Below are 27,304 nucleotides of genomic sequence, written 5' to 3' on the forward strand. Positions count from 1 at the left end.
TCTCCGTATTCTTGTGCACTGGTACAGTGACAGTAATTGTTCTCCGTATTGTTGTACAGCGACACAGTGGCAGTAATTGTTCTTCATATTGGTTTAGAGTGACACAGTGACAGTAATTGTTCTCCGTACATTTGTACAGTGACACAGTGGCAGTAATTATTCTCTGTATTTCTGTGCACTGGCACAGTGACAGTAATTGTTTTCCGTATTTTTGTACATTGGCACTGACAGAAAATGTTTTCCTTTTTTTGTTATATGGCAACGTGACAGAATTTGTTCACCATATCTTTAGTTCCACACATAAAAAACTAGTGTTTATTTCCCAATAGCACGGTAGCAGAAGACGGCCACAGCCAGACGAGGCGTGACGCAGACTTGGTTGGTACGCTTGCCTGAACCCGCCAACTCACTTTTATAATAATAGCGCATGTGAGGTTACAGTGAACAGTATTAACTGATGTCATTTTCAAAATAACCTCTTAAACCGTATGTTCAGTGATATTCCTATTGATTTAAGGCGGAACCGATGTATGTAAAGTTGGAGTGAAGTGTTGGCTCATATTTAAGTGGGCTTTTCCGTATCGTATTAGTTAAAATTGTGAAAATAACTATAAGCTGCTTAATATGATGATGTGACTGTTACTTTTGAACGTTAATTGTTGGAAGGATATATTCTGATAAAACAAAGAGTATAATTATTTTAAATCATTAGAGAAGGCTAGTTGTAACAATTGTTCAAAACAATGGATTTCAAAAATCTGTGGATCTTTATTCTGTTGATAATTTTGAAAGAAGGTAAGCTACCAATACCATTTGTAGTTGTTTATATGCAAAATGATGAGTAATATCTAAATCCGGCTTAAGCAGTCATTTAAATATTAACATAACGACACAGGGAGTGACTTTTGGTGTAATGATGTTTATAAATACGTTTTAAAATAGCTTTACAATATCATCGATGAAATGTGTTTAAAAGAAGAAATGAAATGTCTTAAGACATTGTTATTGACACACGGACTTAGATTAACTTTTAGAGAAAATGTATGATTTTTTTGTATATTAGACCAACCTGATAGTTATACCAGTATTGTATAGCCTAGTATTTTTAGTTTTTGAAATAATGTTTTATTCATGTATATATTGATATAAGGACAACCTTTGCTTGTAACGGCTTGTTATTGATACATTTCATGTTCCTATCTCAATAAATATACTCATTAACATAAAAAGTAAACACATCCTTAACAGGTAGAATGAAAACACAGAAAACATTGATTTTACCACAAATATTTTATAAGGTAAAGAAAAGAACACCAGATAAGAAAATATTGACTAATTCTCTCATCGTGTTAATTGCCTCAGGTGAATACTTTCATAAATTAAAATTGTTTGTTAAAGGGACCAACTCACATATTGTATTTCGGCAAACGACCTTTTAAACCCCTTTTTATGAACCAAACAGCAACTGGCAGAAATTAATTTGAACATAATTTTGTATCAAAATAGTATGGCAAACTTGTTTTTTTTATCTCGTTAAAACGACTTACATTGTAACGAGATAGATATAAGTCGTCAAGATAAAGATACTTTTAACGAGTAAGTAAAACACGTATGTCACTTGTATTCCATTGTAATTTTGTCTAAGGTAAATATGTTTAAAGTGACACTCTTATTCAAAATCATTACATACACATGTATAACAAGCATACTTTTTGAGTGATAAAGCTTTAACTACTTACTAAATAATGCCATAATGGAAAATATTTATTACTTAACAATATTGTAACCGTGTATTTAATAGCTGAAAACGCAAAAATATTAAATGATTGGTGAATGCTAAAAGATTTACTGTGATCTTCTATAGTCTCATAACGTAGAAATACCGTGTTTTATGCTCATTTCTTTCAAATTAAACTCGGTATCCTTCATAAGAACCATTGGTTTCGACATTTTGTCATCCTTTTTGGAATATTAAAACAAAAGGTTTAATTGTGGTAAATCTTACATGGGAATAAGAGTGCATCTTTAATACGTCATATAACTCTAATTTAAACTTATAATGATGATGATTTATCATTGAAACCATCATTTGGTTCGTTTATCGTTGCCTGGCCTTTTAAAGCGTGAATGTGTCCCTTTAACCTCAAATCAGTTGTAAACAGTTTCAGTTACCCACGTAGTATTAAACATCTTTTAAACGCCCTGTTTTGATAAACCTAACCACCAATAGAAATATGTGACACTATTATAACGTAGTTAATTTACAAAGTTTTTGCATGATCAAACAGGGGTATGAAATTGCTACCGTATTGCCGCAAATATTTCAAAACTAACATTTATGGAGTCTTTTTAAAACGAGAACCCCAGTCAAGTTTGATATTTTCTTTAGTTCATGGTTCAAAAGAATTCATTAAGTCCTCTTAACTATTTCATCTATAATTAAGGTATCGTGTGATATCTATACACCGAGGTTTTACTAGCTATGTTGTATCATTGAATAGTGGGGAGGGGGAGGGAGACATTTTCACGACGCTAGAGGGAAATTCATCAATCAGCGTCGGACTAAGTTGGAGTAGTGTTCTTTTTAGGTTGTGGACCATAGTACACAGATAGGGATTTAACCTTGTTTAGGGCGACTTTGGTTCTTTAACCTGTATAACATTATCACGTGTGACACCAGTTAACGTCCCTCCAAGAAGAGTGTTACTTTTGTAATCCCCATGATTGAACCAGTGACCACTGCACTGGCAATCCTGTGTCTTGCCACTTGATCATTGAAAACATGACCAACTGAGGCTGACATGTATATACGGAAAGTCAATTACCAGCAATTTCTTGCAATCAGTTTTCTTAATCAACTCATTAATTGCTCTAGATATGTTTCATTATAGAAATCCAAACTAGAGCGAACCTCTGTATACGGACGACGATTAATTACTGAAATATGTAAATGCACACAGTCTAGTGTCGTAAATAAGTATATGCACCAAACCTTAACCTGCCTGTCCTAAAACTAGCTTATGTAAAGTAATTCACTTTTGAAATACATTTTAAATGTACATGGTTCTTTAAATATACAATGTTGCTTTAGATGCTGCAGTTGTTAAGTATGCAGGCTCATGTCTCCGTCACTCGGTTTCTGTGGTAGGAATAACATTTAATCATTTAGAATCTGACGAAAACAACCGCATTTAGTCATTAATTGGTTATATTGCCAAGATTCCATTTAGTTATTAGTTTGTTTTATTTCAGTGAGGTTTAAAAGCCGGCAATGCCTAGTATAGAGTCATTCGATATCAATTTCGCGCTAAACACTAAGAATGTTAGCATTTATTATTTGTCTTCTTAACAATTACGACTACAGGCCGCGCACAGTCCGATACAGACATAATCGTTTAGAATACCAAAAATAAACATATTATTTCATATTTATTATGCAAATCTAAAGCTCTTTAATTACAAGGTAAAACAGATTCCATGCAAAAAGAGATTTGAATTCAAGCCGAATTCTTTCTCTCTTGTACACGAGAAAGACATCTTAAAACCTTGATTTCCTTAGACTGAAATTCAACTCGCAGTCTGAAATAAAAACACATTTTCTAAGAAAAGATTTTCCCACGCAAACAACATCCCTGTTACAACTTAGCTGGGACTTAGCTGGGGTTCTTCTGAGTATTTTATAAGCATGCTTATCAAATTATGAGCATTTTTTCTACTAATTGAAAGTCTGGCGTTCTTTAGAACCGGCAGACTATATAGAACAATCGGCATCATTAGTTTTATGTTTAAATGGTCCGCATTGAATCTGCTTTATACTATTACATCATAATTATACATAAATGTCTTTCAAAAATGATAAATGATTTTATTGTTAACCATTGAAGCTGAATTCTTCCTGCTTGTTTTATTTCCAATGAAAAGATGGTATAGATTTGACGATACATTTGCAATATTCAACTTAAGGTATCTCATTCATCATTGATACACAAATTAATTTTAATGTTTCATTTTAAAGTGACAAAAAGTTATGTTTGAATGTTTTTAATGTTTTCATCAAGAAGTTTTTAGTCAATGTTTTTTTTTAATGACACAAAGTTATTAAAGAATAAAATTAATAGAATTGCTGTACTCTTATAGTAACATTTTGTTTAATCACCCCCCCCCCCCCCCCCCTTGATATTTCATATCATTATAGCAGCGTCATTATGGTGCCATTCAAAAATGTAATCCGGTCAAAATTAATGAAATGTTTGATTAATACATATTAAACATAGAAATAATCTCGATGTTAATATCTAAAAGGCACTTTCACATCTTTGACTCCAAATGATGGATGACATATCTTAAACAGCACGACGCTGATTAAGAGAATAACGAGTGATTCAGTGTAATGCACGGGAAATTTGGGGGAAATTAATTTCGTTAAGAGATGATATCAGCAGGCAATCCTCATCCGGTAAAAGATTCGAGATGTCAGCTTCCGTTGTTGTTTCAGGGTATATTTCAGATGTCTGGACCTCACTCTATGTTTCTATCACAGTTATTAATTCTGATGAGCTTATCTCCCGCCAAAACCTGTTGTTTTTCTATCCCATCTTCTCAGAATGGGAAAAACTGACAGAACAAAGTTCTTATTGTAGAAGAATCACGCTTCCTTTCGTTCTTTGTTCTTTTGTTTCGAAACAGGATACATTAACTCCGCGATAAGGCACTATTTTCTTTATAACACTCTCATTATTAATTTGAGATTTCCCGATTCTGTCCTGATTTTTATATGATTCATTGTTGATAAATGTCAAGCTGGGATTTGTTTACATCATTATTGCTATGGGCGAACCCAATTTATATACTTACTAATAATATTGTGAGTGGTTCCATGCTGTTTTACAGTCATATTAATATTTTGTGGTCGGTGTAGGGAAAGGAAACGGTTGATATATTTTCTGCTATTTTTTTAAGTTTTAACCCGGGTAATGAAAACAAAATGTTATAAAAACACCGGGCCACATAATGTATTTTATGACATTTTGAAACATTATATGCTATGACTATGTTCTTTGTCGGTACACGTCAAATAAACGTTCTGTTATATTCTATATTGTTTTGTGAACATTCTAGAAGATGCTTTCGTTCTTGTGTTCATTTCATTGATATACAACTCCCATCACATTTATCATTAACTAATGACACTAAAATGCATAACATTATTATAATTCACGATTTTAAACACACATGGGATATCAGGCGCGTAGCTGCCCATTTGCGTCTATGCGGCTGAATCCACATAACTCGGGTAAAAACATCAGCCAAAGTTGCAGTATGCGTACTTGACTACTTGATCCTTAAACTGTCCATTTTCCAGAACTAAGAAAAGCACATCAGAAGGCCCAGGATGACAAAGATTGCATCATTATTTTCAAAATTGTCCGAGGGGGCATGCCTCCGAAACCCCTAACATAATTACGAATCCACATGAATAGAGGGCTAGCTACGTCCATGGACATGTACAAAATGAAAGATGATATTCAGCGAGGGCTTATAGAATAGGCTGTAAAATAATAACTGTCAACCTTCAAAAAAAACAAGGTTAATCGCCGTTGTTATATAAACATCTAAATAAAAAATACAAACAAATCATTTTTACCATCTTAAGATGGTATCATACAAACTTGTATAAATACACAGATTCTGGAGAAAATGCCCCTTTGGGCCAGTATTGGTGGCATTGACATTATGGAGACACCGGCAATCTATTTTCATACTTGTTTCTTTTCAAAGGATCAAATGCCGCCGATGATTGTAAGTACATGTACACTTTCCCACTGCTCTAAATGATATGCAATCAGACGCATGCCCTTCGTAGAAAGAAATACTGTACTTGATATTTGCACACAAATAGTCAGATCTTGAAAATGTTAGCATTCGCAACCATGTAGATGCTATATAGTATAAGTACTCGTAAATTATTTCATCTGCTGTATTTAGAACTTGATCTGGTGCCCGCCTCCAACCCAAGAGGTTGTGGGTTAAATCCAACCAGTCGAACTTTTTTTGTCACTGAAAAGGGACTGAGAGAGATTTTATTAGCTATCGGCTTTCGTAACAATCACGCTGAAAGAAATTAGTACACACTGATTAATTGCAATTCGAGAATAGTTTATTTATAAAAGTCCCAAAAAGAACCCCTTGACAACAATACATGTACACTCTGTTGATGCTTAAGTAACCATGTAGATATTCTATGCTATGTTTCGTTTGAAAAGTATAGGTATATTACTATTATTTGAGACTTATAAGGCAAGGTTTCATATAAGTTACAATTTATACGTTTATATATTTATAAACATTCAAGTGGCAGTTTCACATTTTACATCGCGTTGATTGGTGTAAATCGACCGTTTTGTGAGAAACGAACCATCCGGATAACACTTGTTAAATCGCAGAAGGCTCGCAAAAATAACAAACATGTTTGTTTTAAATGTTGAACTTATTTCCCACATCTTTGAAAACACATGTGTGTACGTTGCCTTTTTCTTCTATTTTTTGTTTAAATATTTAACTTTTTTTCCCATCTGCTAACACTCACAATATATACCAGGGAGATTGTAAGATTTATTATGTTATTGTAACAGTGTAGCTTTGTTTATTTCAGAAATATACAGCTATCTAGATTTATGGCATGAAATGTACCAGCATCTTCAACGTAGTCTCTCCAAAACTGTACATACAGTTTAGTGCCTTTTATAGCCCACTTCATCACAGGAAATTTAGTGCCTGCACATATTTGATAATAATATAGAAATGCGTCATAGTTGCAGTCAGTATATCCAATTACACGATGGCACGCATTTATATGGTAATATACCGTACATATATGGTGTATATGTGTATATGAATTGTATGTATCATATAGTATTGTATACTGCGATAGGCAGTCTTTTTTAGATCATTAAAGTGACACTCTTATTCAAAATCAATACATACACATGTATAACAAACATCAATTTGACTGATAAACCTTTAATTACTTAATAAATAATGCATTTATGGAAAATATTAATTACTGAATACAAGATTGTAACTGTGTATTTAATAGCAGAAAGCGCAAAAATATTAAATGATTGGTGAATGCTAAAAGATTTGCTGCTTAGTATAGTCTCATAAGGTAGAAATACTGTGTGTTATGCTCATTTCATTCAAATTAAACTCGATATCCTTCATCAGAACCATTGTTTTTTACATTTATTTATCCTTTTTGGAATATTCATACAATAGTATTAATTGTGTTAACTCTGGAGTAAGAGTGCATCTTTAAGGCAGTTTAACTTATTATGCATCTTTTTTGTATTTTTGGAAACCTTTATACGCAGGAGAAATCTAATTAGGAAACATTGATACCACCAAAGGATATTCATTATTTTCGTACAAATAAGTATCTTCTTTATACTTATACGTTTGTTTTCTATTGCACTGCCCAAAAGTTGGTAGGTGGGGATTTTGTGTGGTTAAGTTGTGTCATAATATCATTGTTTCTCTTCAAAACAGCGCCATTGCCTCTGGATTAACGTAATCGGAACTGGAAACTACCGAAAAGATCGGCGATATTGGCGATCAAAAAATAAACATGTTAATATAAAAACATTATATATTTACGTTGGGTAGGTTGGGAAACCGGAAGAAAACATACGTCAGCTTATGTCGATCTGTTATCAGATAGTGGAAAATTCGTTTTTATTAACATCCAGTCTTAATTGGCAAAATCTTCCCCGGCAGCTGTTAACAAACTATGACTAACACTAACCTTAGCTATTATTGTTCGTTTGAAATATGTTTTGATTGTAAAACAACTTCTGTCTTTTTCACAGCCTCCTCGGAAGAGGAAATTATATGCGCGGAACCATGGACGCGCATCCACCGCTCATGCATCTTCAACAACAGCACCTTGACGAGCCAAAAGGAATCAGCCGCCATGTGCGACTCCATGGGCGGGTACCTGCTTGTGATCAGTAACGTTGCAGAACGAGTAAGCGCATAGATTATGGTCTAATAGTCAAGAGATATATGATAGAAGTTTTGAACAGTGCGGGTCAGTTGTCGAAAGATATGTATAATTCTGCGAAATAGTATGATGTCTCTATTGTCTGAAATCGACAATGTGTGTCTATTATCGAATGTTGTCTTTATTGCAAACTGATGTGTCTATCGAAAACTGATGTGTTTCTGGCATCGACAATGTGTGTCTATTATCGAATGTTGTCTCTATCGAAAACTGATGTGTGTCTGAAATCGACAATGTGTGTCTATTATCGAATGTTGTCTTTATTGCAAACTGATGTGTTTCTGGCATCGTCAATGTGTGTCTATTATCGAATGTTGTCTCTATTGAAAACTGATGTGTTTCTGGCATCGTCAATGTGTGTCTATTATCGAATGTTGTCTCTATTGAAAACTGATGTGTGTCTGGCATCGTCAATGTGTTTCTATTATCGAATGTTGTCTCTATTGAAAACTGATGTGTGTCTGGCATCGTCAATGTGTGTCTATTATCGAATGTTGTCTCTATTGAAAACTGATGTGTGTCTGGCATCGTCAATGTGTGTCTATTATCGAATGTTGTCTCTATTGAAAACTGATGTGTGTCTGGCATCGTCAATGTGTGTCTATGATCGAATGTTGTCTCTATCGAAAACTGATGTGTGTCTGAAATCGACAATGTGTGTCTATTATCGAATGTTGTCTTTATTGCAAACTGATGTGTTTCTGGCATCGTCAATGTGTGTCTATTATCGAATGTTGTCTCTATTGAAAACTGATGTGTTTCTGGCATCGTCAATGTGTGTCTATTATCGAATGTTGTCTCTATTGAAAACTGATGTGTGTCTGGCATCGTCAATGTGTGTCTATTATCGAATGTTGTCTCTATTGAAAACTGATGTGTGTCTGGCATCGTCAATGTGTGTCTATGATCGAATGTTGTCTCTATTGGAAACTGATGTGTTTCTGGCATCGACAAAGTGTGTCTGTTGTCGAATAGTATGTGTCCTTCGTAGAAAAATGTATGATTTGTGTTACTGAAAGAAATCAAATGCTGTGTCTGTTTCCGAGTACACAGACAAGTACTTGTCTAACAAGTTTGTGTTTGTTAACATATATGGTAGAAGTCTGTTCAAGAATATTGCGTCTCTGTAAACGAAAAGTGCATGTCTGTTAACAAATAGTGCGTCTCTGTTAACAAAAAGCTCGTGTCTATTAACAAATGGTGTGCCTCTGTAAACAAATAGTGCGTGTCTTTTAACAAATAGTGCGTGTCTGTTAACAAATAGTGCGTGTTAGGTTAAAAAATAGTGCATGCCCGTTAACAAATAGTGCGTGTCTGTTAACAAATAGTGCGTGTCTGTTAACGAATAGTGCGTGTCTGTAAACGAATAGTGCGTGTCTGAAAACGAATAGTGTGTGTCCGTTAATGAATAGTACGTGTCTGTTAACGAATAGTGCGTGTCTGTCAACGAATAGTGCGTGTCTGTTAAAGAATAGTGCGTGTCTGTAAACGAATAGTGCGTGTCTGTTAACGAATAGTGCGTGTCTGTAAATGAATAGTGCGTGTCTGTTAACGAATATTGCGTGTCTGTAAACGAATATTGCGTGTCTCTTAACGAATAGTGCGTGTCTGTAAACGAATAGTGCGTGTCTATAAACAAATTGGACGCTCTTATTATCAAATAGTGCGTGTCTGTAAACGAATAGTGCGTGTCTGTTAACAAATAGTGCGTGTTTAGTTAAAAAATAGTGCATGTTAGTTGACGAATAGTGCGTTCTCAGTTAAAAAAGTGCGTGTCTGTTAACAAATAGTGCGTGTCTGTTAACAAATTGTTCATGTCTGATGACAAATAGTGCGTGTCTGTTAACGAATAGTGCGTGTCTGTAAACGAATAGTGCGTGTCTGTAAACGAATAGTGCGTTTCTGTTAACGAATAGTGCGTTTCTGTTAACAAATAGTGCGTGTCTGTAAACGAATAGTGCGTGTCTGTAAACGAATAGTGCGTGTCTGTTAACGAATAGTGTGTGTCTGTTAATAAGTAGTGTGTGTCTGTTAATAAGTAGTGAGTGTCTGTAAACGAATAGTGCGTGTCTGTAAACAAACAGTGCGTGTCTGTTAACAAATAGTGCGTGTCTGTAAACGAATATTGCGTGTCTGTAAACGAATAGTGCGTGTCTGTTAACAAATAATGCGTGTTTAGTTAAAAAATAGTGCATGTTAGTTGACGAATAGTGCGTTCTCAGTTAAAAAAGTACGTGTCTGTTAACAAATAGTGCGTGTCTGTTAACAAATAGTGCGTGTCTGTTAACAAATTGTTCATGTCTGATGACAGATGGTGCGTGTCTGTTAACACACGGTTCATGTCTGTTAACAAATAGTGCGTGTCTGTTAACGAATAGTGCGTGTCTGTAAACGAATAGTGAGTGTCTGTAAACGAATAGTGCGTGTCTGTTAACGAATAGTACGTGTCTGTAAACGAATAGTGCGTGTCTGTAAACGAATAGTGTGTGTCTGTTAATAAATAGTGCGTGTCTGTAAACGAATAGTGTGTGTCTGTTAATAAATAGTGAGTGTCTGTAAACAAATAGTGCGTGTCTGTAAACGAATATTGCGTGTCTGTAAACGAATAGTGCGTGTCTGTAAACGAATATTGCGTGTCTGTTAATGAATAGTGCGTGTCTATAAACGAATAGTGCGTGTCTGTTAACGAATAGTGCGTGTCTGTTAACGAATAGTGCGTGTCTGTAAACGAATAGTGCGTGTCTGTTAACGAATAGTGCGTGTCTGTTAACGAATAGTGCGTGTCTGTAAATGAATAGTGCGTGTCTGTTAACGAATAGTGCGTGTCTGTTAACGAATAGTGCGTTTCTGTTAGCGAATATTGTATTCCTATTAACAATTATTGTATTACTGTTAACAAATATTGAGTGTAGTGCGTGTATGCTTAAGCATATAACATGTCTGTAAACGAGTAGTGTATGTATGTTAACGGTTATTGTGCGTCTGTTAACAAACATTGTGTTTTTCTTTTTACAAATAGTGTATGTTTGTTAACGAATATAGCATGTCTTTTAACGAGTGCGTGTCTATTAACAAAAAATATACATGTTTAATATATAACCTTTATATAATATGTAAGCCTGTGTCTGTAATAAAATTGTGCACGCCACTCCGTTAACGTTAAAGTTTTGTCGGCTATCGGGATAATGTATATCTTCCCTTAAATCGAAAATGTTACTTTTCCTCTGTTTGACTTAATTTGACAGGAATCCTTATTTATTTTCAGCAAGGTGTGGTAAATGAAATCAAGAGGTTAGTCAACACGTATAGGTCAACCGATTACCTAAACTGGTGGGTGGGGCTAAAGTTTGGTGGCGAGCCCGCACAGTGGAGCTGGTTTAGTGAGGAAGAGTTCAACACTAAACTAACGTAAGTAGCTTTTCCAGGGGCGGTTCCAGGATTTGACGCTTGAGGGGGCGTAACATTTTGACTTGCGCCCCTTTCTCAGAACTGAAAATTATTTTGGTTTAAATGTTGGAAGAGGTAGTTTTGAAGTACTTTGCCAAGAATTATTTGACAATTTTTTCTCCGTAATACTGCACTGTTGTCGCATTTCATTACCTTTTTTCATCCTATATTAAAATAGAAAAGTTAATTTGGAAATTTTTCCTCCCCGGGGTCCGCTTGTGGTTACGATTTTGAAATACTATGTACACCACTGTTCTTTCTGTAAGGGAAGACTGCTCTCTCTAAATACATGACTATGCTATATAGCTAAAATACAACAGCTAAATAAATCTTTAAAAGTTGATCATATTGATCTATGCATTATTATTAAAGTATTTTAGATATTTCATTTTTATAACATCTGTTTGACATAAAGACATACTACGACCAATGTTGGCATTGTTTATATCTTTAACATTTTGTCTTGAAACAACAACAACAACAACAACAACAACAACAACAACAACAATAACAACAACAACAACAACAACAACACAAACAACAACACAAACAGCAACAATTACTTATTCAAGAACATGAACCACATTAGTATCATGTGAATATTCACTTCAGTGATTGGGCTCCGGCACAATCAGGAGCCCCGGCAGACTGTGCTATGTTCGACTACCAGGGGTATCTCCTTGAAGAAGACTGTGAGTTGCAGCACCCGTTCATCTGTGAACAAAACCGTACTGGTACGTACAGGATTTAACAAGTGAAGTTCGCTCGGTAGTATGCGAAATACAGAAAATATATTTGTGAGAAACGTTGGAGTCAGGATGTAAATGTTCAATTTCAAAAGGTCAGAAGTCAAGTTAATCATATTACTTTATACTACGTACGTAACTTAATCATGGATATATCAATGTCATTCGATATTTCAGTTTAATTTTCCTACTATGAAATGGATGATTTGTCATCAATTAATGATCAATGTAACCGCAACATGACCTGTAAATTAACGTTAAATAGTAATTTAATATCACTGTTTTACGAAAACAGTAGCAAATAAAACCCTGCATTGCAGTCCGTAGTAATCAATCACTTTTAGCCGTAATATTTCTAAGTTTTTCACAAACACACATATCTTTCTTTCCTTTCTGTTTAAAGCTTTAACAACCACAACGGCCGCCACAACTTCAACTACTACAGTGGCACCAGTCACCACCACTGGGGAGATGGTAACGGAACAAGAATCCACTTCCGGTGAACCAGAAATCTCAACAGAGCGGACCGGGCAGCCGACTACTCAGCATACGACACCCGATGTCGGTCCAAACCAGACGACGCGTAACCACACGGATGAACCGACGGAACTTCCGGACGTCAGCAACCAGACTAGCGGTACACCGCGACCCGACGGCGACACCAGCAGCACACAGGATCCTGGTGTTTCGACTACAGGTCAACCGGATGTGACGGATCCAGCTAATCAGGGGACGACTACCGATGGTCAAGGAGACTCAGGCTCAGAGTCGACGCCTAAACCGGATGTTCCCAGTGGCGGAACCCGACCATCGAATAACGTGACCGGAAATCCGAATCCTACAAACAGACCGACGCAAAACCCGAACATCACAACGGATAACTCTAGTCAACCCACTGATCGCACAGACAACCCAGATGTACCGACAGGCAGGACGCAGAATCCAAATAGGCCAACAGACAGAACCCCAAATCCAAACAAGCCGACGGACCGACCACCGAACACCAACAAGCCTACCAGCAAAACCAGCCCGCCAACGCCGACGACACCGTCTGCAGAGAGAGAAAGAGAAATTGAATTGGAAAAGTTTAAGGTTATTTTACCTTGTAATAAAATTGTAACACTATGAAAGAAACACAAAGGTTGACAAAACTGTGACGGATTATTTTTAAAAATACAAAAGAACTAGTAACAAAGGCACCCCAACGGGTTTGTCAATTTTGTCTACACTTCTGTCTATATTGTAGTTATTTAAATCAAAAGCTAAAAAATCAATAAAAAATACCATATATATAATTAAGAACCCTTTTTGACATTCATATGAGAATCCTATTGTCTTCCCCAACAGGACTGTTACGCTGTGAACTACGAGAGCACGTGCCCGCCCGTGCAGGCGTTCGGGATCTCGTGGCCGCGCTCCAACCCCGGACCAGTGCAGGTTCAGTGTGAACACGGTACGTCACGTGATTAGACGTATTTCTCACCCCACTCGATTCTTTCTTTAGACATGTTCGTACACCAACCTATTTTTGAAAAAAAAAGATCAAGAAAAGATCATGCACTGCTGTCTCAATAAATAAGAACTTCAATATTCCAAACCTAAAATACTCAGCGATACTATTTAAGAAAACGCCATGGGTGATTTTTTGTACAAACTACACATTATATACAAGTATTGACATGCTTATGTTCACTTTTTCCAGGAAATGCAATGTGGCACTGTTCTAGGAACCCAGTTGTGTGCTGGCGAAGAGAGCCTAATGTTCAACAGTGTACTTCACCGGCTGTCCAGAATCTTACCAGACAGGTAACGATTGACTTATACATGTAATGTGAAACTATCAATTACAAATATGGTGTTGGAAAGAGCTAGCGGGTAAAGTAATATGCCTCGCGTCCTGCAGAGACGTAATCCATTGTATATAGAACCAGAAGAACCTCATGCGCTGCCGAGGCGTAATAACCCTCGTGTCCTAATGAAGCTTGTATTCCTCGTATCCTACCGAGGCGTACTATCCCTCGTGTCTTGTCGAGGCGTGATATTCCTTGTGTCCTATTGAAGCTTGTATTCCCTCGTGTCCTCTCGAGGTGTAATATCCCTCGTGTCCTGTCGAGGCGTGATATTCCTCGTGTCTTGTCGAGCGTGAAATTCCTCGGTCCTATTGAAGCTTGTAATCCCTCGTGTCCTGCCAAGGCGTAATGTCCCTCGTGTCCTGTCGAGGCGTAATATCCCTCGTGTCTTGTCGAGCCGTGATATTCCTCGTGTCCTATTGAAGCTTGTAATCCCTCGTGTCCTGCCAAGGCGTAATGTCCCTCGTGTCCTGTTGAGGCGTGATATTCCTCGTGTCTTGTCGAGGCGTGATATTCCTCGTGTCCTATTAAAGCTTGTAATCCCTCGTGTCCTGCCTAGGCGTAATATCACTCGTGAACTGCCGTGGCACGATATCCCTTATTTATTTATTTGTTTGTTTAATTGTTTGTTATTTATTTATTTATTTATTTATTTATTTATTTATTTTATTTATTTATTTATTTATTTATTTATTTATTTATTTATTTATTTATTTATTTATTTATTTATTTATTTATTTATTTATTCATTTATTTATTAAAATTATAAACCGTTATGCGCGATTTTAAGCGGGAAAACACAGATTAGACAGCAACATGATTGTTGCGTTTGATATTTTAACAATGTAAAGTGACGTATCATCGGCCTCCAACTAGCTCGCATTGACAATTCTATGATTGTTTTGAGAAAATACTGTATTTGCCGATGTTTGGACCATCAGGTGTCTAGTCCCTTTAATGCTTCTTTTTGCATATGCAGTTATTGAGTTCTTGCTCTAGGGTGACGCATTACACAGAAACACGTGAACACCATTTGTGATAAACTCATATCAGCCGGAATTTATCTCGAGGAATATCGCGGAGTTCATTTATCATAATAATTATAATAAAATAGAAATCAATGGGCATCACAAGGAATGCAGCTTCATTTAAATCTGTCTGATATCAAGAATTCGCAGATTATTCGCAGCGCTGCATAATTCTGCCGAATGTAAAAGTGCATGCATGCATCATTTGTAGATCCCCGGGCGAAATGTCTTAACTTCACATGTCTGCAAAATCTGTTATTTCATTAAAGTGTCATTATGTAATTAAATCACAGAGCGTACACATGTGATGCACTTGTAGATCTAAATGCATTATTGGCTTGGTTAATGTAATCCCCAAGTACAAGATTTAATAATCAGACGCTGGAGTTTTCCATCATTTTCCGGATGCTTTTAGTGATTGGAAAATCTAAAAACGCATCAAATGCCAAGCCATGTTCGATTAACTTAACTCCTTTCCAAATATTATTCAATATTCAATTATGTAACTATTTTGACAGACAACAATTTCTGGCAAACTTCTGGTAGTTTTGTTCTTTCATTATTTTAATACCGTCATTGCCGTTCGTGTTAGCCGGAAATTGACAAAGCTTGTAAATCCCACAATTAAAACCAAAAAAGGACCTTTTCCAATCTGCATTTAGAAATAAATACCTACAGCTAATCCATGGCATTGTTTTGTTTTTTCATAAAAAGACTCTTAGACTCTTTTTGGTCATATATTTAAATAGAAGTGCACATTTGTTTTTTTATTTGTTTTCAGAGTGAGGCGTTTCTGGAGGACCCTGGTAATGCGGAGGCGGCACTAGCGTTCACCGGAAGTTTGGCGGCCGCGAGCGAAACCCCGGCCATGTCGGAGCAGGATCTCTACCAAACAACCGTCCTCTTGGAGACGGCCGGTCGCGCCAGGCCCAACAACGCCTCACAGGCCAAAACCATCATAAAGGTATTAATATAGTATATTGCTTTAATATAACATTCAGTTCATGCAGTGCTTTGATTGAATTAGTTCATTACAGAACAGTGTTGTAGCTTACGAATGTGGTGGTGGTGGTGGTTGTTTTGCTGCTGCTGACGATGATTATTTTTATGATGTAGTGATAACAATGCTGCTCTGACTTATAATTTAATGCTCGAGAGCGCATCGAAATGACTTAAAAACTTTTGCAATTATATTGAATCCAGAGTTTTTAAAATGTTATAATGCTCATTTAAGGACGTCCTCAAGTGTGGAAGCGGTCTTGTCGCCAATGACAAGAAGAGCACGTGGGCGGGAATGGAGCCGGCGTCACAACGAATCGTTGCCGCCTCCCTCATGCGTTCCGTCGAGAACGTGACGTTAGCGATGGCGGAAACGTTCACGGAACCCGGGGTTCAGACGATTGAGGACGAGAACATAGGTAACATTTCGAAGTTCGAAGGAGATATTCTTATACGAATCTGAATTTGTATTTGGTGAATTAGGTAAACGCAGCGAACAGTGTGGGGAAAATATCATTGAACTGTTGTTATTATTTGTTTAACTATTTTTGGAAGATTTTTTTTATTGACAGTTCAACAGTATTTTTTCTTATTAAAATGTAATAATCCTGCTAAGATAATCCGAACAATTACTCTAAAATGTTAATAAATACAGTATTGGTACTGTTTCCATGTATATATGTGAACTGAAGTTTATACATATCATGCACGCTAACTATATGTATGGAATCGTGTGATTTTAGCGGCTGAAGTACACGTGTTGTCAATGGCGAACACGCTTCCAGGGGAGGGAAATGTGAAGTTTCAACGAGAAGACAACTCTTTCTACATACCTGAGGAAAATTTATTAGCTCATAGCTCAGGTAGGGTCAAATAAAGTTTAAAATAAACATGACAGTAAATAATAATGAAGATTGAATTTTTAGGTTCACGAAAAAGGTTGTGAAGAAATGTGCAGTTATTTAATGTGGTATTTTTACCTTTTTTATTTCTATAATGGAAATGTTTGATAACAAGTTAGAATAATTTTTTTTCAAAGGTAAAACCATATTTTTTTTTAACGAAGTAACCCTTATTACCAAGTGCATAAACATGTACAACATGTTTGGCATCTTAAGATATAAGATACCTCTAATTTTCTAATTTAAACACAATCTGCAATTCAAGGCGGCGTTTCGCGGGCGGTATTCCTTGAATATCGAACATTTGGCGGTCTGTTGGAACCCGACCCGTCAGCGGATGTGACGTCAGAGCGTCGTGTGGCCAGCCGCGTGTTGAGCGCTACCCTTGGAGGAACTGAAGGCCAGGTGCAGCTGACAGAGCCGGTTATAATAGCCTTCAAAACGGAAAAGGTACATTGTCACATGTCAGTCGTAGCTACACCACTAAACCAAGCATAGGGTTACATTCCGACGGAAAATGACCTTTCTTTTTAGGTACAAATTGCTTTAAATAACAAAAGGCACAGACAGCATATAGTTGGAATTTACCAACTATTCATTTTGTTTATATATATATATATATATATATATATATATATATATATATATATATATATATATATATTATATTACTAGTATGTTAATTTCAATATTCCCGGGTCGACAATTTTCAAGGCACTAATCCTTTGGTACATAGAGCTCTTTCATGCCCAACTGAAGTGTATTTCCATTGGGACTGTGCCACAAGTGAACAAATAATAAACATATATTTACTTGGTACGCAGGTGGACGGGGTTGAGCGATACCAACACAAATGTTCGTTCTGGAACTATAGCCTTGGTTTCTCGGGCTCCTGGTCCCAGAAGGGCTGTGCCCTGGACAAAACTAACGATACCCACACGTTGTGTCGCTGTGACCACCTCACCAGTTTCGCCGTTCTCATGGACATCCATAAAACAGAGGTATTCCATCGTACTTACCTGTATCCTTTATATCACGATCCCATTCGTCGCGGCGGCAGGTGACTTATATCAACGCGCCATAAGATACCTTATAGTCTTTATGGATTATATCTTTTTAGTAGCTTCCTTATCTAACGAACCGCATTGGCGCTCAATTAAACATCGTTTGCAAAGTAATATTGCTACCATCAATATGCCCGCAAAAGAATATGATCATCTGCCTTTAAAAATGGATATGCCCATCTGACACTAACAACCTATATGATTATCTGTCTATATAAAATATAATCATCTAAATCTAAAACGTATATAATCACCCGTCTCTGATAACATATATGACCATCTGTATCTAATAACGTATATGATGATCTGTATCTAATAACGTATATGACCATCTGTATCTAATAACGTATATGATGATCTGTATCTAATAACGTATATGATGATCTGTATCTAATAACGTATATGATGATCTGTATCTAATAACGTATATGATGATCTGTATCTAATAACGTATATGGCCATCTGTATCTAATAACGTATATGATCATCTGATTCTAATAACGTTTATGATCATCATGCTCTAATAATGAATATGATCATATATTTATAAGAACCTATATCATGATCTGTCTCATGTATATGATCGTCTGAATCTTAAATCTTTTGTGATCGCCTTTCACTAATAACATATGTGGTCATATGTCTCTAAACCCATACACTCCTCTGTCCCTAGATCAAGGGTGTTCATGCGATGGTCCTGTCATACATCACATACGCCGGGATAATCATCTCTGCCGTCTGCTGTTTCTTCAGCTGGCTCACTTTTGTCTGTCTCAGGTAAATAATTGTTCCATATATTCAGTTAAACAATCGGTCCATTTACCTCAGGTGTTAATTTATCGATATATTCAGTGAAAATGGATCCATATACCTGAGGTAAATAATTTATCGATATATTCAAATAAAAATTGATCCATTTACCTCAGGTAAACAACTGTTCCATATATTCAGTTAATAATATAGTTTCACATTGGATATGTTATCGGAAAACAACAATTTGTTACCGGTTGTAAGGGTAATTAATCCTTGTGTATGAGTTCTGAATGCATGACGTTTTAATAGAGCTCTTAAGGGAATATGATGTAGATAATGATTTATTCCAAAGCATGGTAGAATAATGATTATTGTTCTATACAGCTGCTTGCCTAACCAGATAATTTTGATAGAGGTATAAAATACCCTAAGATCCAAATTCTCAAAAATACATGACCCCCTCTCGAAGTGTAAGTTTTCTTGGAAAATTTGTTTACAATGCAGTCTTAGTTTTGTTTTAAGGTTCCTAAAAACAACAAGTGTTCTTGCATACTGTACCGGGTATATTTAATATCAGTGATAGTGAAAATGACCCTCAAGACTTTTTTGATGCATCCCAATTCTAATTGAACTTACTAAAGCATGGCAGAAACCAACTTTCTCGTGCCTTGTGAACTAACACGTGACTTTTGCTGCATGAGTGGTTCCCGTTTTACAGCTGCCGCTGCATCAAAGGACATCGTAGCAGCGCCGATGAGCGGGGTAACAGTGGCGGTAGTAACTATGCAGGCTCCGCCTCTCGGTACGGTTTACTTCCGATTTAATCGAATGACGGTTTTGATTGTAGATTTGTGTTTGTTTGTTTGTTTGCATGCGTATTTTATTGAACTGCAAATACAACAGTCATGCAAAAGTAACCATTTTATTTTTTGAAAATACCTATGTTTATTTCATGATTTTATTTTTTATTAATATTTTATACGTTGCATCATGCTTATTTGATCATTCAGTTGTCTGTTTTTTACTTCACTTACAAATTATTCGTACCATGACTTATCAATAAGGAAGTAATTTAAGGCGTTAATCGTTTAAATAAACTTGACTTCTAACGCATAATCTTGCATGTGCATGTTTACAAGTTCACAACTACGCCTTATAATGCACGTGTTCTTAAGTGGTTCGTGTCCCCTGATTCTTCATGATTCATGAGCATGTATGAGTTAAACGGCGCCAGTCTTCTTTAGCTTAAAAACTATCATACCGCACACGTACTAAGTACTTTCCTCGTAAATAAGAAACCACGGTCGCTTCGCTGCTCGCCGCTCCACATATGGTTACTTATTTACGAAGAAAATACTTAATATACTCAAACCTATACTAATAAGAAAACTAGTTAATTTATTTTCCAATCCTCAATCCGCTCTTATCTATTATCTCCGGGCCGGCCTACTTTACCCTTGCCACGCTTGTTACAGATCCGTTCATGGGGAGCGGAACTCAATCCACAAACATCTCGTGTTCACAATATTCGTGGCTGAAATCCTCTTCCTTGCTGGTATACAGAGGACGGATGATAAGGTAGGTACAAGAATCGAGAGTGATAGTGGTCTAGTGGTAGAGGTTGTGGGTTTGATCCCCGTCAGGTCGTGGTTGATATTGTGGTAATACTTGTCCGCCTCTCATTCAAAAGGTTTTGGGTTCGATCGCCGCCATGTCGAGAGTAATAAAGTGGTAAGGTTGTCCGCCTCTCACCCAAGAGGTTGTGGGTTTCGATCCACACCAGGTCGAGACTGATATAGTGGTAAAGTTTTCCGCCTCTCACCCAAGAGGTTGTGGGTTTCGATCCACACCAGGTCGAGACTGATATAGTGGTAAAGTTGTCCGCCTCTCACCCAAGAGGTTGTGGGTTCGATCCCCGCAAGGTCGAGACTGATATAGTGGTAAAGTTTTCCGCCTCTCACCCAAGAGGTTGTGGGTTTCGATCCACACCAGGTCGAGACTGATATAGTGGTAAAGTTTTCCGCCTCTCACCCAAGAGGTTGTGGCTTTCGATCCACACCAGGTCGAGACTGATATAGTGGTAAAGTTTTCCGCCTCTCACCCAAGAGGTTGTGGGTTTCGATCCACACCAGGTCGAGACTGATATAGTGGTAAAGTTTTCCGCCTCTCACCCAAGAGGTTTTGGGTTCGATCTCCACCTTGTTAACTTTCGCATAGCCTCCAAAACACACATCATCACTGGGTTCTACCTAGGAAACGGAATCGAGCGTGATGCTATGATCAGTTTTCGCCACCATCGTGCAAAATGCCATTAGTGTACAATAAGTTGTACTTAAATAATTAATATCTGCTAACGCTGCAAACTTATAGTAGTGTTAAACCCAATACCTTCCGTTTCATATAGAATGCCAGAAAAGTGACAATTGAAATAGACTGTATGTTATTATGGTATGGTGGCGAACTGGCGATGTCCGTAGGTTTGTCATGGTATGCATATAAAGGTTACTCTTTAGTTTGTACTTGAAACAGGCCCACTCAATCGGCATACACAAATTAAAACATGATTGTTCTTACTTCTAGTGAAATACAAGCTGTTTAATACTATCTAGTACTTTTAGTGACCTGTTTTTTGTAATGACGTCATATTTCAGATCGCGTGTGCGGTGATCGCGGGCGTGCTGCACTTCTTCTTCACATCAAGCTTCTTCTGGATGTTTTTAGAGGGTATCCACATCCTCTTCATGCTCGTCCAGGTGTTTGATGCCGCCAGGTCAAGGGTCAAATACTACTACCTCGTCGGATATGGTACGTATTGTGGCTGGTGAAGGTTCAAATTATACTACCTCTTTGGTTATAAAACGTATCGTGGCCGGTAAATTGCTACTACCTCGTCGGATATGGTACGTATCGTGGCTGGTCAAGGGTCAAATACTAATATCTCTTCGGATATAGTTATATAGATGCCGGTCAAAATTATTCGACCTCGTCGAGTATGATACGTATCGCGGCCGGTCAAATACTACTGCCTCGTCGGGTATGATGCGTATCGTGGGCGGTCAAACCCTACTAACTCGTCAGGTATGATATGTATGGTGACCGGTTGAACACTACTACCTTTTTGGATATAATACGTATCGTGCCCGATAAAATGCTACTTCCTCGTCGGGTATGGTACGTATCGAAACCGGTCAAACATTTCTACCTAGTCGAGTGTAATACGTATCTAGACCGGTCAAACATTTCTACCTCGTCGCGTATGATACGTATCGTGGCTGGTCAAACACTACAACCCCATCGGATATTGTACTTTTCTTGGCTGGTCAAACACAGCTACCTCGTTTGGTATGGTACATATCTTGGCCGGTCAAACACTATTATCTCGTAAGGCATTTTGAACATCGTGGCCAGTAAAACACTGCTTAACCTCGATGGATCCGGACGTGAATTTGCGATGAATGAAATGTATAAGTAATCAAACAACAAACATATAAATAGCAGGTTCTCTTTGAGGCATTACGTTGATACATTTTTGTCACTAAAATTTTCACATATAACGTATCCAATTGACTTTTCTTGATTGAGGTATTTGCATTTATACATGTGAATTCCGCATTGTATGTACAGATGCTGTAAAATAGATAGTTTTCTGTAGCTCATTCATTCACTGAGGAATGTATGTATAATATAGTATGTTCTGAGTAAACCTAGTTTTTAATAGTTGGTGTTAAATATAAGCAAAGTAAAGTGTGTTTTTAAATGTATAATGTTTTTCAGGATTTCCACTTTTAATTGTTGGAATATCTGCTCTTGTTTATCATGATGGATACGGAACTGAAAAATAGTGAGTTTATCTTTCATACAAGTGACTTTACAGCAGCATGGATTTAAATGAATTGTTCCATTGTACAACGCAATTATGTATTGCAATATCATGAATATCATTTATGTGACTTATCTTATTGGGCGGTTTCTATTGCAGTTGCTGGTTGACTTCAGACAGAATGTTTTTATGGAGCTTCGCTGGTCCTGTAGCATTTATATTACTGGTAAGTTTGTTGGAAATAATTGTAAATCTTGTTCCTCTTAAAACTACTTCGTCAATACTTTAAGAACTATTTAAACTGATTTGGACTGTAAATCAGTCTTTTTAATAAAGTTTTTATTAAGATCTCAGTTAACTACTTTTAAAAACAATAACTTCAAACCTATACTATAATATGATAATAGCTCGGATCGAAAGTTCGTTTGCCATATGAAAGAAACAACAACAAATATATACATAGCTATATTGTTGTAAGAGTTATTTCTAGAACTGACCTATGGAAAATGCCTCTGAATAGGAAAAATGCTACGTTCGGTTTATATTATTTATACATTCCTAAAATTCTTGGTGGGATTTCTGAATAAGATGAACAGTTGGAATTTCTCTCCCATATTGCAGGTGAACCTGTTGATATTGATTTACGCCATGACAGCTGTGTGTAAACATTCAGAGTATGTTTTCACGAAGGACAAGTCTCCGACAGGAAACATAAGGTCGGTGGTTAATTGGTCTGTATGTTTAAGTAATAATAAGTGAGAAGGTAATGAGCCAGGTATGCTGCTATATAATATACATACTACAGGAGATTAGCTGGAACACACGCATACAGTTTTGATACACAGAATGCCAGTATTTTTTCTATTGAAAATTAAGCCGAAATTCGGCTCCCTTTACAATCCCAAAATCTTTACTTTTTAATCAAAAAGTAGAGTTATTACTTAACTGTTTATTTCTTGACAGGTCAAGTAGCACATGTATATTTTCATGCAGTCACATTCTATTTCAAATCTACAAACCAAGTGTCCTTAACTAGTCTTTGCTTTGGTTCTTTGTTTGAAAACACATTATGGAGTCAGTTTAAAGCACGTTTGTGCTATTTCACAAGCGTAGGAGCCCTGGCCTCATTCCCAAAAAGGTGATGAAAGTGTTTTAAGCCGGTTCAAGAACGATAAACTTTCAAAATTGGAACAAAATACAACAAGAACTTCGTGTGTCCATTAGTGATGTTGTCTACAAGATACTTTGTACAGGGTGCAACTAATATATTTTTATGTTTATATTAAGAAAACTGTTTTCACAGACACTCGTGTGTTTAATAATCCAATTTATTATTGGTTTATCTATTTGTTTCAGCGAAAAGCACAACCATACTAATTTTAATCTGCATACACACGCTTATTTTAGAAGTCTTCATGAGTATTAATTTATTATTCACTGATTCTTTTTAATATCATATGAATTGGAACGATGCATTTAAAAAAAACCCCAAAAAAACATGATGATCTTATATATAAAGTGTCCTAAACATAGTGTATGTTGCGGATATGCCACGTTCCTTTCGTACTCTTAGCGCTTTGATTTGTGCATTTTGTTCCCTAAATCCCGTTCCAACGTTCTCGGTTAAATTGTTTTTAATAGAAATACAACCAATAGTAATAGACCCTAAAAATGTTATATTAATACGGCCCATGAGATCAGTCTGTTGATTGTTGAAATTAAACGGTTATTTATTTGTCCAACCAGTCATCTGAATCCCATACTACGGACTGGTTTGTAGTGGAATTTTTGCGAATAACCAACCGACAATTTCGAATACTCAACTGGCAAATGAACGAAAATTAGTGATTTAAAACAGTATTTGTCACGAAGTTTCATGAATAAATATACATTGAGCGTGTGATTTTTTCACATGTATTCCTTGAGACCAGAATTAGACAGAGTTCGAATCCCCTATTAACAAATGGTTGGTAGTTTGATATCCATAAACCAATACACTTTTACAATTTTTACACATCATATTTGATATTGTTTTAGGGCATGGATCCAAGGAGCCCTGGCACTTGAAGTGCTGCTGGGCCTCACGTGGGTGTTTGGCTTTTTCTACATCAGCGAGGAGGCTCTTCCATTCGCATACCTCTTCACCATTTTCAACTCCCTCCAGGGCCTCTTCATTTTCGTATTCCACTGTGTACTCAATAAAAAGGTAGAACTTCCGTATATGCAACATGCGTTCATTTACTTTATTTGATTTGTCGTATTGTTAAAACATTGAATATCATGCGTTTATTTTGGTAGTATTTCTGTGGGTCGAAAGTAATGTGTGTAACTTACAGTTTAAAGATCATATAGTTATGCGGCGGCATTTTTATGCATGACTTTTATGCCAGTTCTTTTGGTTTATCTATAATAACTACAAAGGTACAACCTGTATATTCTTTTCATTTGGAAATGTACATAGTTATAACTTTGAATCCAGTTTTCTCTTCTTTAAGTACAACAATATACACTGATCTTTTCAGATCCGCAAGGAGTACGCACGGTTTATTGACTATCAGCGGCGGCCGTCATCCAGCGGCACTCACTCCTCCAAGGCGAACGCTTCCGGTCACTCCAACGGCCTCCAGCTCCACCGTCGCTCAGAGCCGGGTTTCTATGACCTCTCTAAGACCGCCAACGGCACGGACCGCCGCACGTCCACTGATGCCTGAACATCCAGATCGTGATATCACGAGGACCAAACTACTTGATGCTTATACTCGCAACGTGCGTGATAATGACACGTGTTATATGTTGGTGAAAATCAGGCATGTATGCATTTGCGCTATAAGACATCATGTGTGTCTCGTGCACTAACTGTGTCCGTGGATTAAAAGTGACAGCCGATTAATTCGGTGATACGAGGATCCAGATGAGTTCCAAGCCTCGGACAAATTATTCTAAAAACAAAATAATCCACTGAACATTTGTACGAAACTTTATATATATATAGGCCAAGCCTATTAGGATGTATTATTTAATAGACTAGAGCTCAATACCGGTGTCTCTCTTTTTAATGTGGTTGTCACATTTGTGTGGACCAAACCTCGGAATACCAAGAAAGCACTGCTACACTAGTGTTGGGGCAAGGTGCTTAAAAATATTGTTATGTAACGGAACAACATCAGCTCTTCTTTGGATAATAGCAGAGAGTTCCGATTGCTAATGTAGTACCGTTACAAAGCGCTGTTTTTAAAGCTACTCGCATAAGGTCCCATTTTCTCGAAAGTTCATAAGCATTAAAAGCTTTAGTAGCTTATTTCATTAAACAAACTTTCTTTAACCAAATAAAAATGTAATTTTTCTCGAATATAAATATTACACACTCATTTCTTAAAGAAAATAGTGGGCTTAGCTAGGTATGTAGGACTTTAGATGTTATTTTGGGGCCAGATGTTATTTTTTTGTATGTAGCAATATTTTGAAACTCAGAAGGCATGTATTTGTGTTCAGTTTAGAATAAGCCATAATTTTTTATTATAATTCGTTTTCAATAGATACGCTGTTTGTTATTGTGTATTGTTGAAGGGGCTGTGAATTTCCAAAACATCACATTATTTACCGAAACTGTGTGGTCAACAGACTAGTAACTTTGCAGCATAACGGTATTGATTTTAGGTTCATAAAGTATGCTATATAGCTAGTACATTGTTTATATTCATAGTAAGGATTTCAGGTTATATCTATAAATATGGATCCATTTTTGCATAATACTCACAGGATTTTGTCTGTAAATGTGTTTTTCACAATTGAATCATTTACATTTACTATTGAATGTAAGTTTATATATTGTCGGTGCTTCTTATTTAATGTGTATATATGTCCAACCCTCTTGCCTCAAATGATCTATACGAAACCGCAGATTTTACAGATCAATTTAAAACGAAAGCAAACTCAAATACATAAAATCTCATTATTGTTCACTTACGAAATTGAATTAAAAGTAATAAAATATAGGATGGCATTCTACCTGTTTTCGTTCAACTCACAGTATCCGCTATTATTACATATTAATATGAAATAAGCAATAAGCTCCGCTTCATAACAAATACAAGCATGTCATTGACTCATTCGAAATTTTCAAAAATGTTAAAAGATCTGCGACTGATCTGCGACCCTTTCGTGAAGAATCCTGAGAGTGACTTTAAACCTAGGAGCAAATTTTTACCCATGAGATATTTTAAATATTGGAGTTATTGTAAATCTAGTTGGAATGTTGCAACTCAGAGCGATGCTGTCCCTTAAAATAATAAAATTTACCAAAGATCAATTTTGTATCTAGGAGCGATTTTGTAAGCAGAAAACATTCTTTCTGTGAGTAACTTTGCACCTAGAGGTGATTTGCTATTTAGAAAAGTTTTTTACAGTACGCTAATCTTGTTAAATGTCCCTCCTAATATACGATATAGCTCTAAGGTTTCTTCATGAAAAGAATCTTTGATATATTATATTTTATACCGAGGTTGAACTCATATAAATTCTGTGATATCACCCAGTGTAAAGTCATTTAAGCAAATTTTTGTTTGAAACTGATCTTTAAGTATTTCCTTCTATCTGTATAAACATGCTTCAAATGCAATAAAATCTGTAAAGACAA

General features: G+C 36.5%; 1 protein-coding gene across 3 annotated transcripts; it reads left to right on the forward strand.

Annotated features, from left to right (window-relative positions):
• The first annotated feature begins 358 nt into the window (after nt 1–358).
• LOC128214599 (adhesion G protein-coupled receptor L1-like) lies at nt 359–27,304 on the forward strand. Of its 3 annotated transcripts, XM_052921159.1 has the most exons (22): nt 359–795; nt 5,779–5,799; nt 7,866–8,023; nt 11,325–11,467; nt 12,119–12,240; nt 12,656–13,344; nt 13,600–13,705; nt 13,955–14,058; nt 15,912–16,094; nt 16,365–16,548; nt 16,873–16,992; nt 17,297–17,481; nt 17,856–18,032; nt 18,769–18,872; nt 19,567–19,650; nt 20,324–20,426; nt 21,500–21,653; nt 22,623–22,689; nt 22,828–22,894; nt 23,290–23,384; nt 24,706–24,874; nt 25,191–27,304. In XM_052921159.1, the coding sequence occupies exons 1-22, from the start codon at nt 744–746 to the stop codon at nt 25,377–25,379; spliced, it is 3,276 nt and encodes a 1,091-aa protein (XP_052777119.1). In that variant the 5' UTR covers nt 359–743; the 3' UTR covers nt 25,380–27,304. The 3 variants fall into 3 exon arrangements, with proteins under 3 accessions (XP_052777119.1, XP_052777121.1, XP_052777120.1); XM_052921161.1 differs by lacking the exon at nt 19,567–19,650; XM_052921160.1 differs by lacking the exon at nt 5,779–5,799 and having other exon boundaries at nt 360–795.

The sequence above is a fragment of the Mya arenaria genome, chromosome 13 (genome assembly GCF_026914265.1).
Source record: "Mya arenaria isolate MELC-2E11 chromosome 13, ASM2691426v1".
NCBI classification, from domain to species: Eukaryota; Metazoa; Mollusca; class Bivalvia; order Myida; family Myidae; genus Mya; species Mya arenaria.

Coding starts and splice junctions, on each gene's coding strand:
- LOC128214599 (XM_052921159.1), top strand. CDS start 744: ATGGATTTCAAAAATCTGTGGATCTTTATTCTGTTGATAATTTTGAAA. Junction 19,651..20,323: donor TATGCAGGCTCCGCCTCTCG/GTACGGTTTACT, acceptor CGCTTGTTACAG/ATCCGTTCATGGGGAGCGGA. Junction 23,385..24,705: donor TCTCCGACAGGAAACATAAG/GTCGGTGGTTAA, acceptor ATATTGTTTTAG/GGCATGGATCCAAGGAGCCC.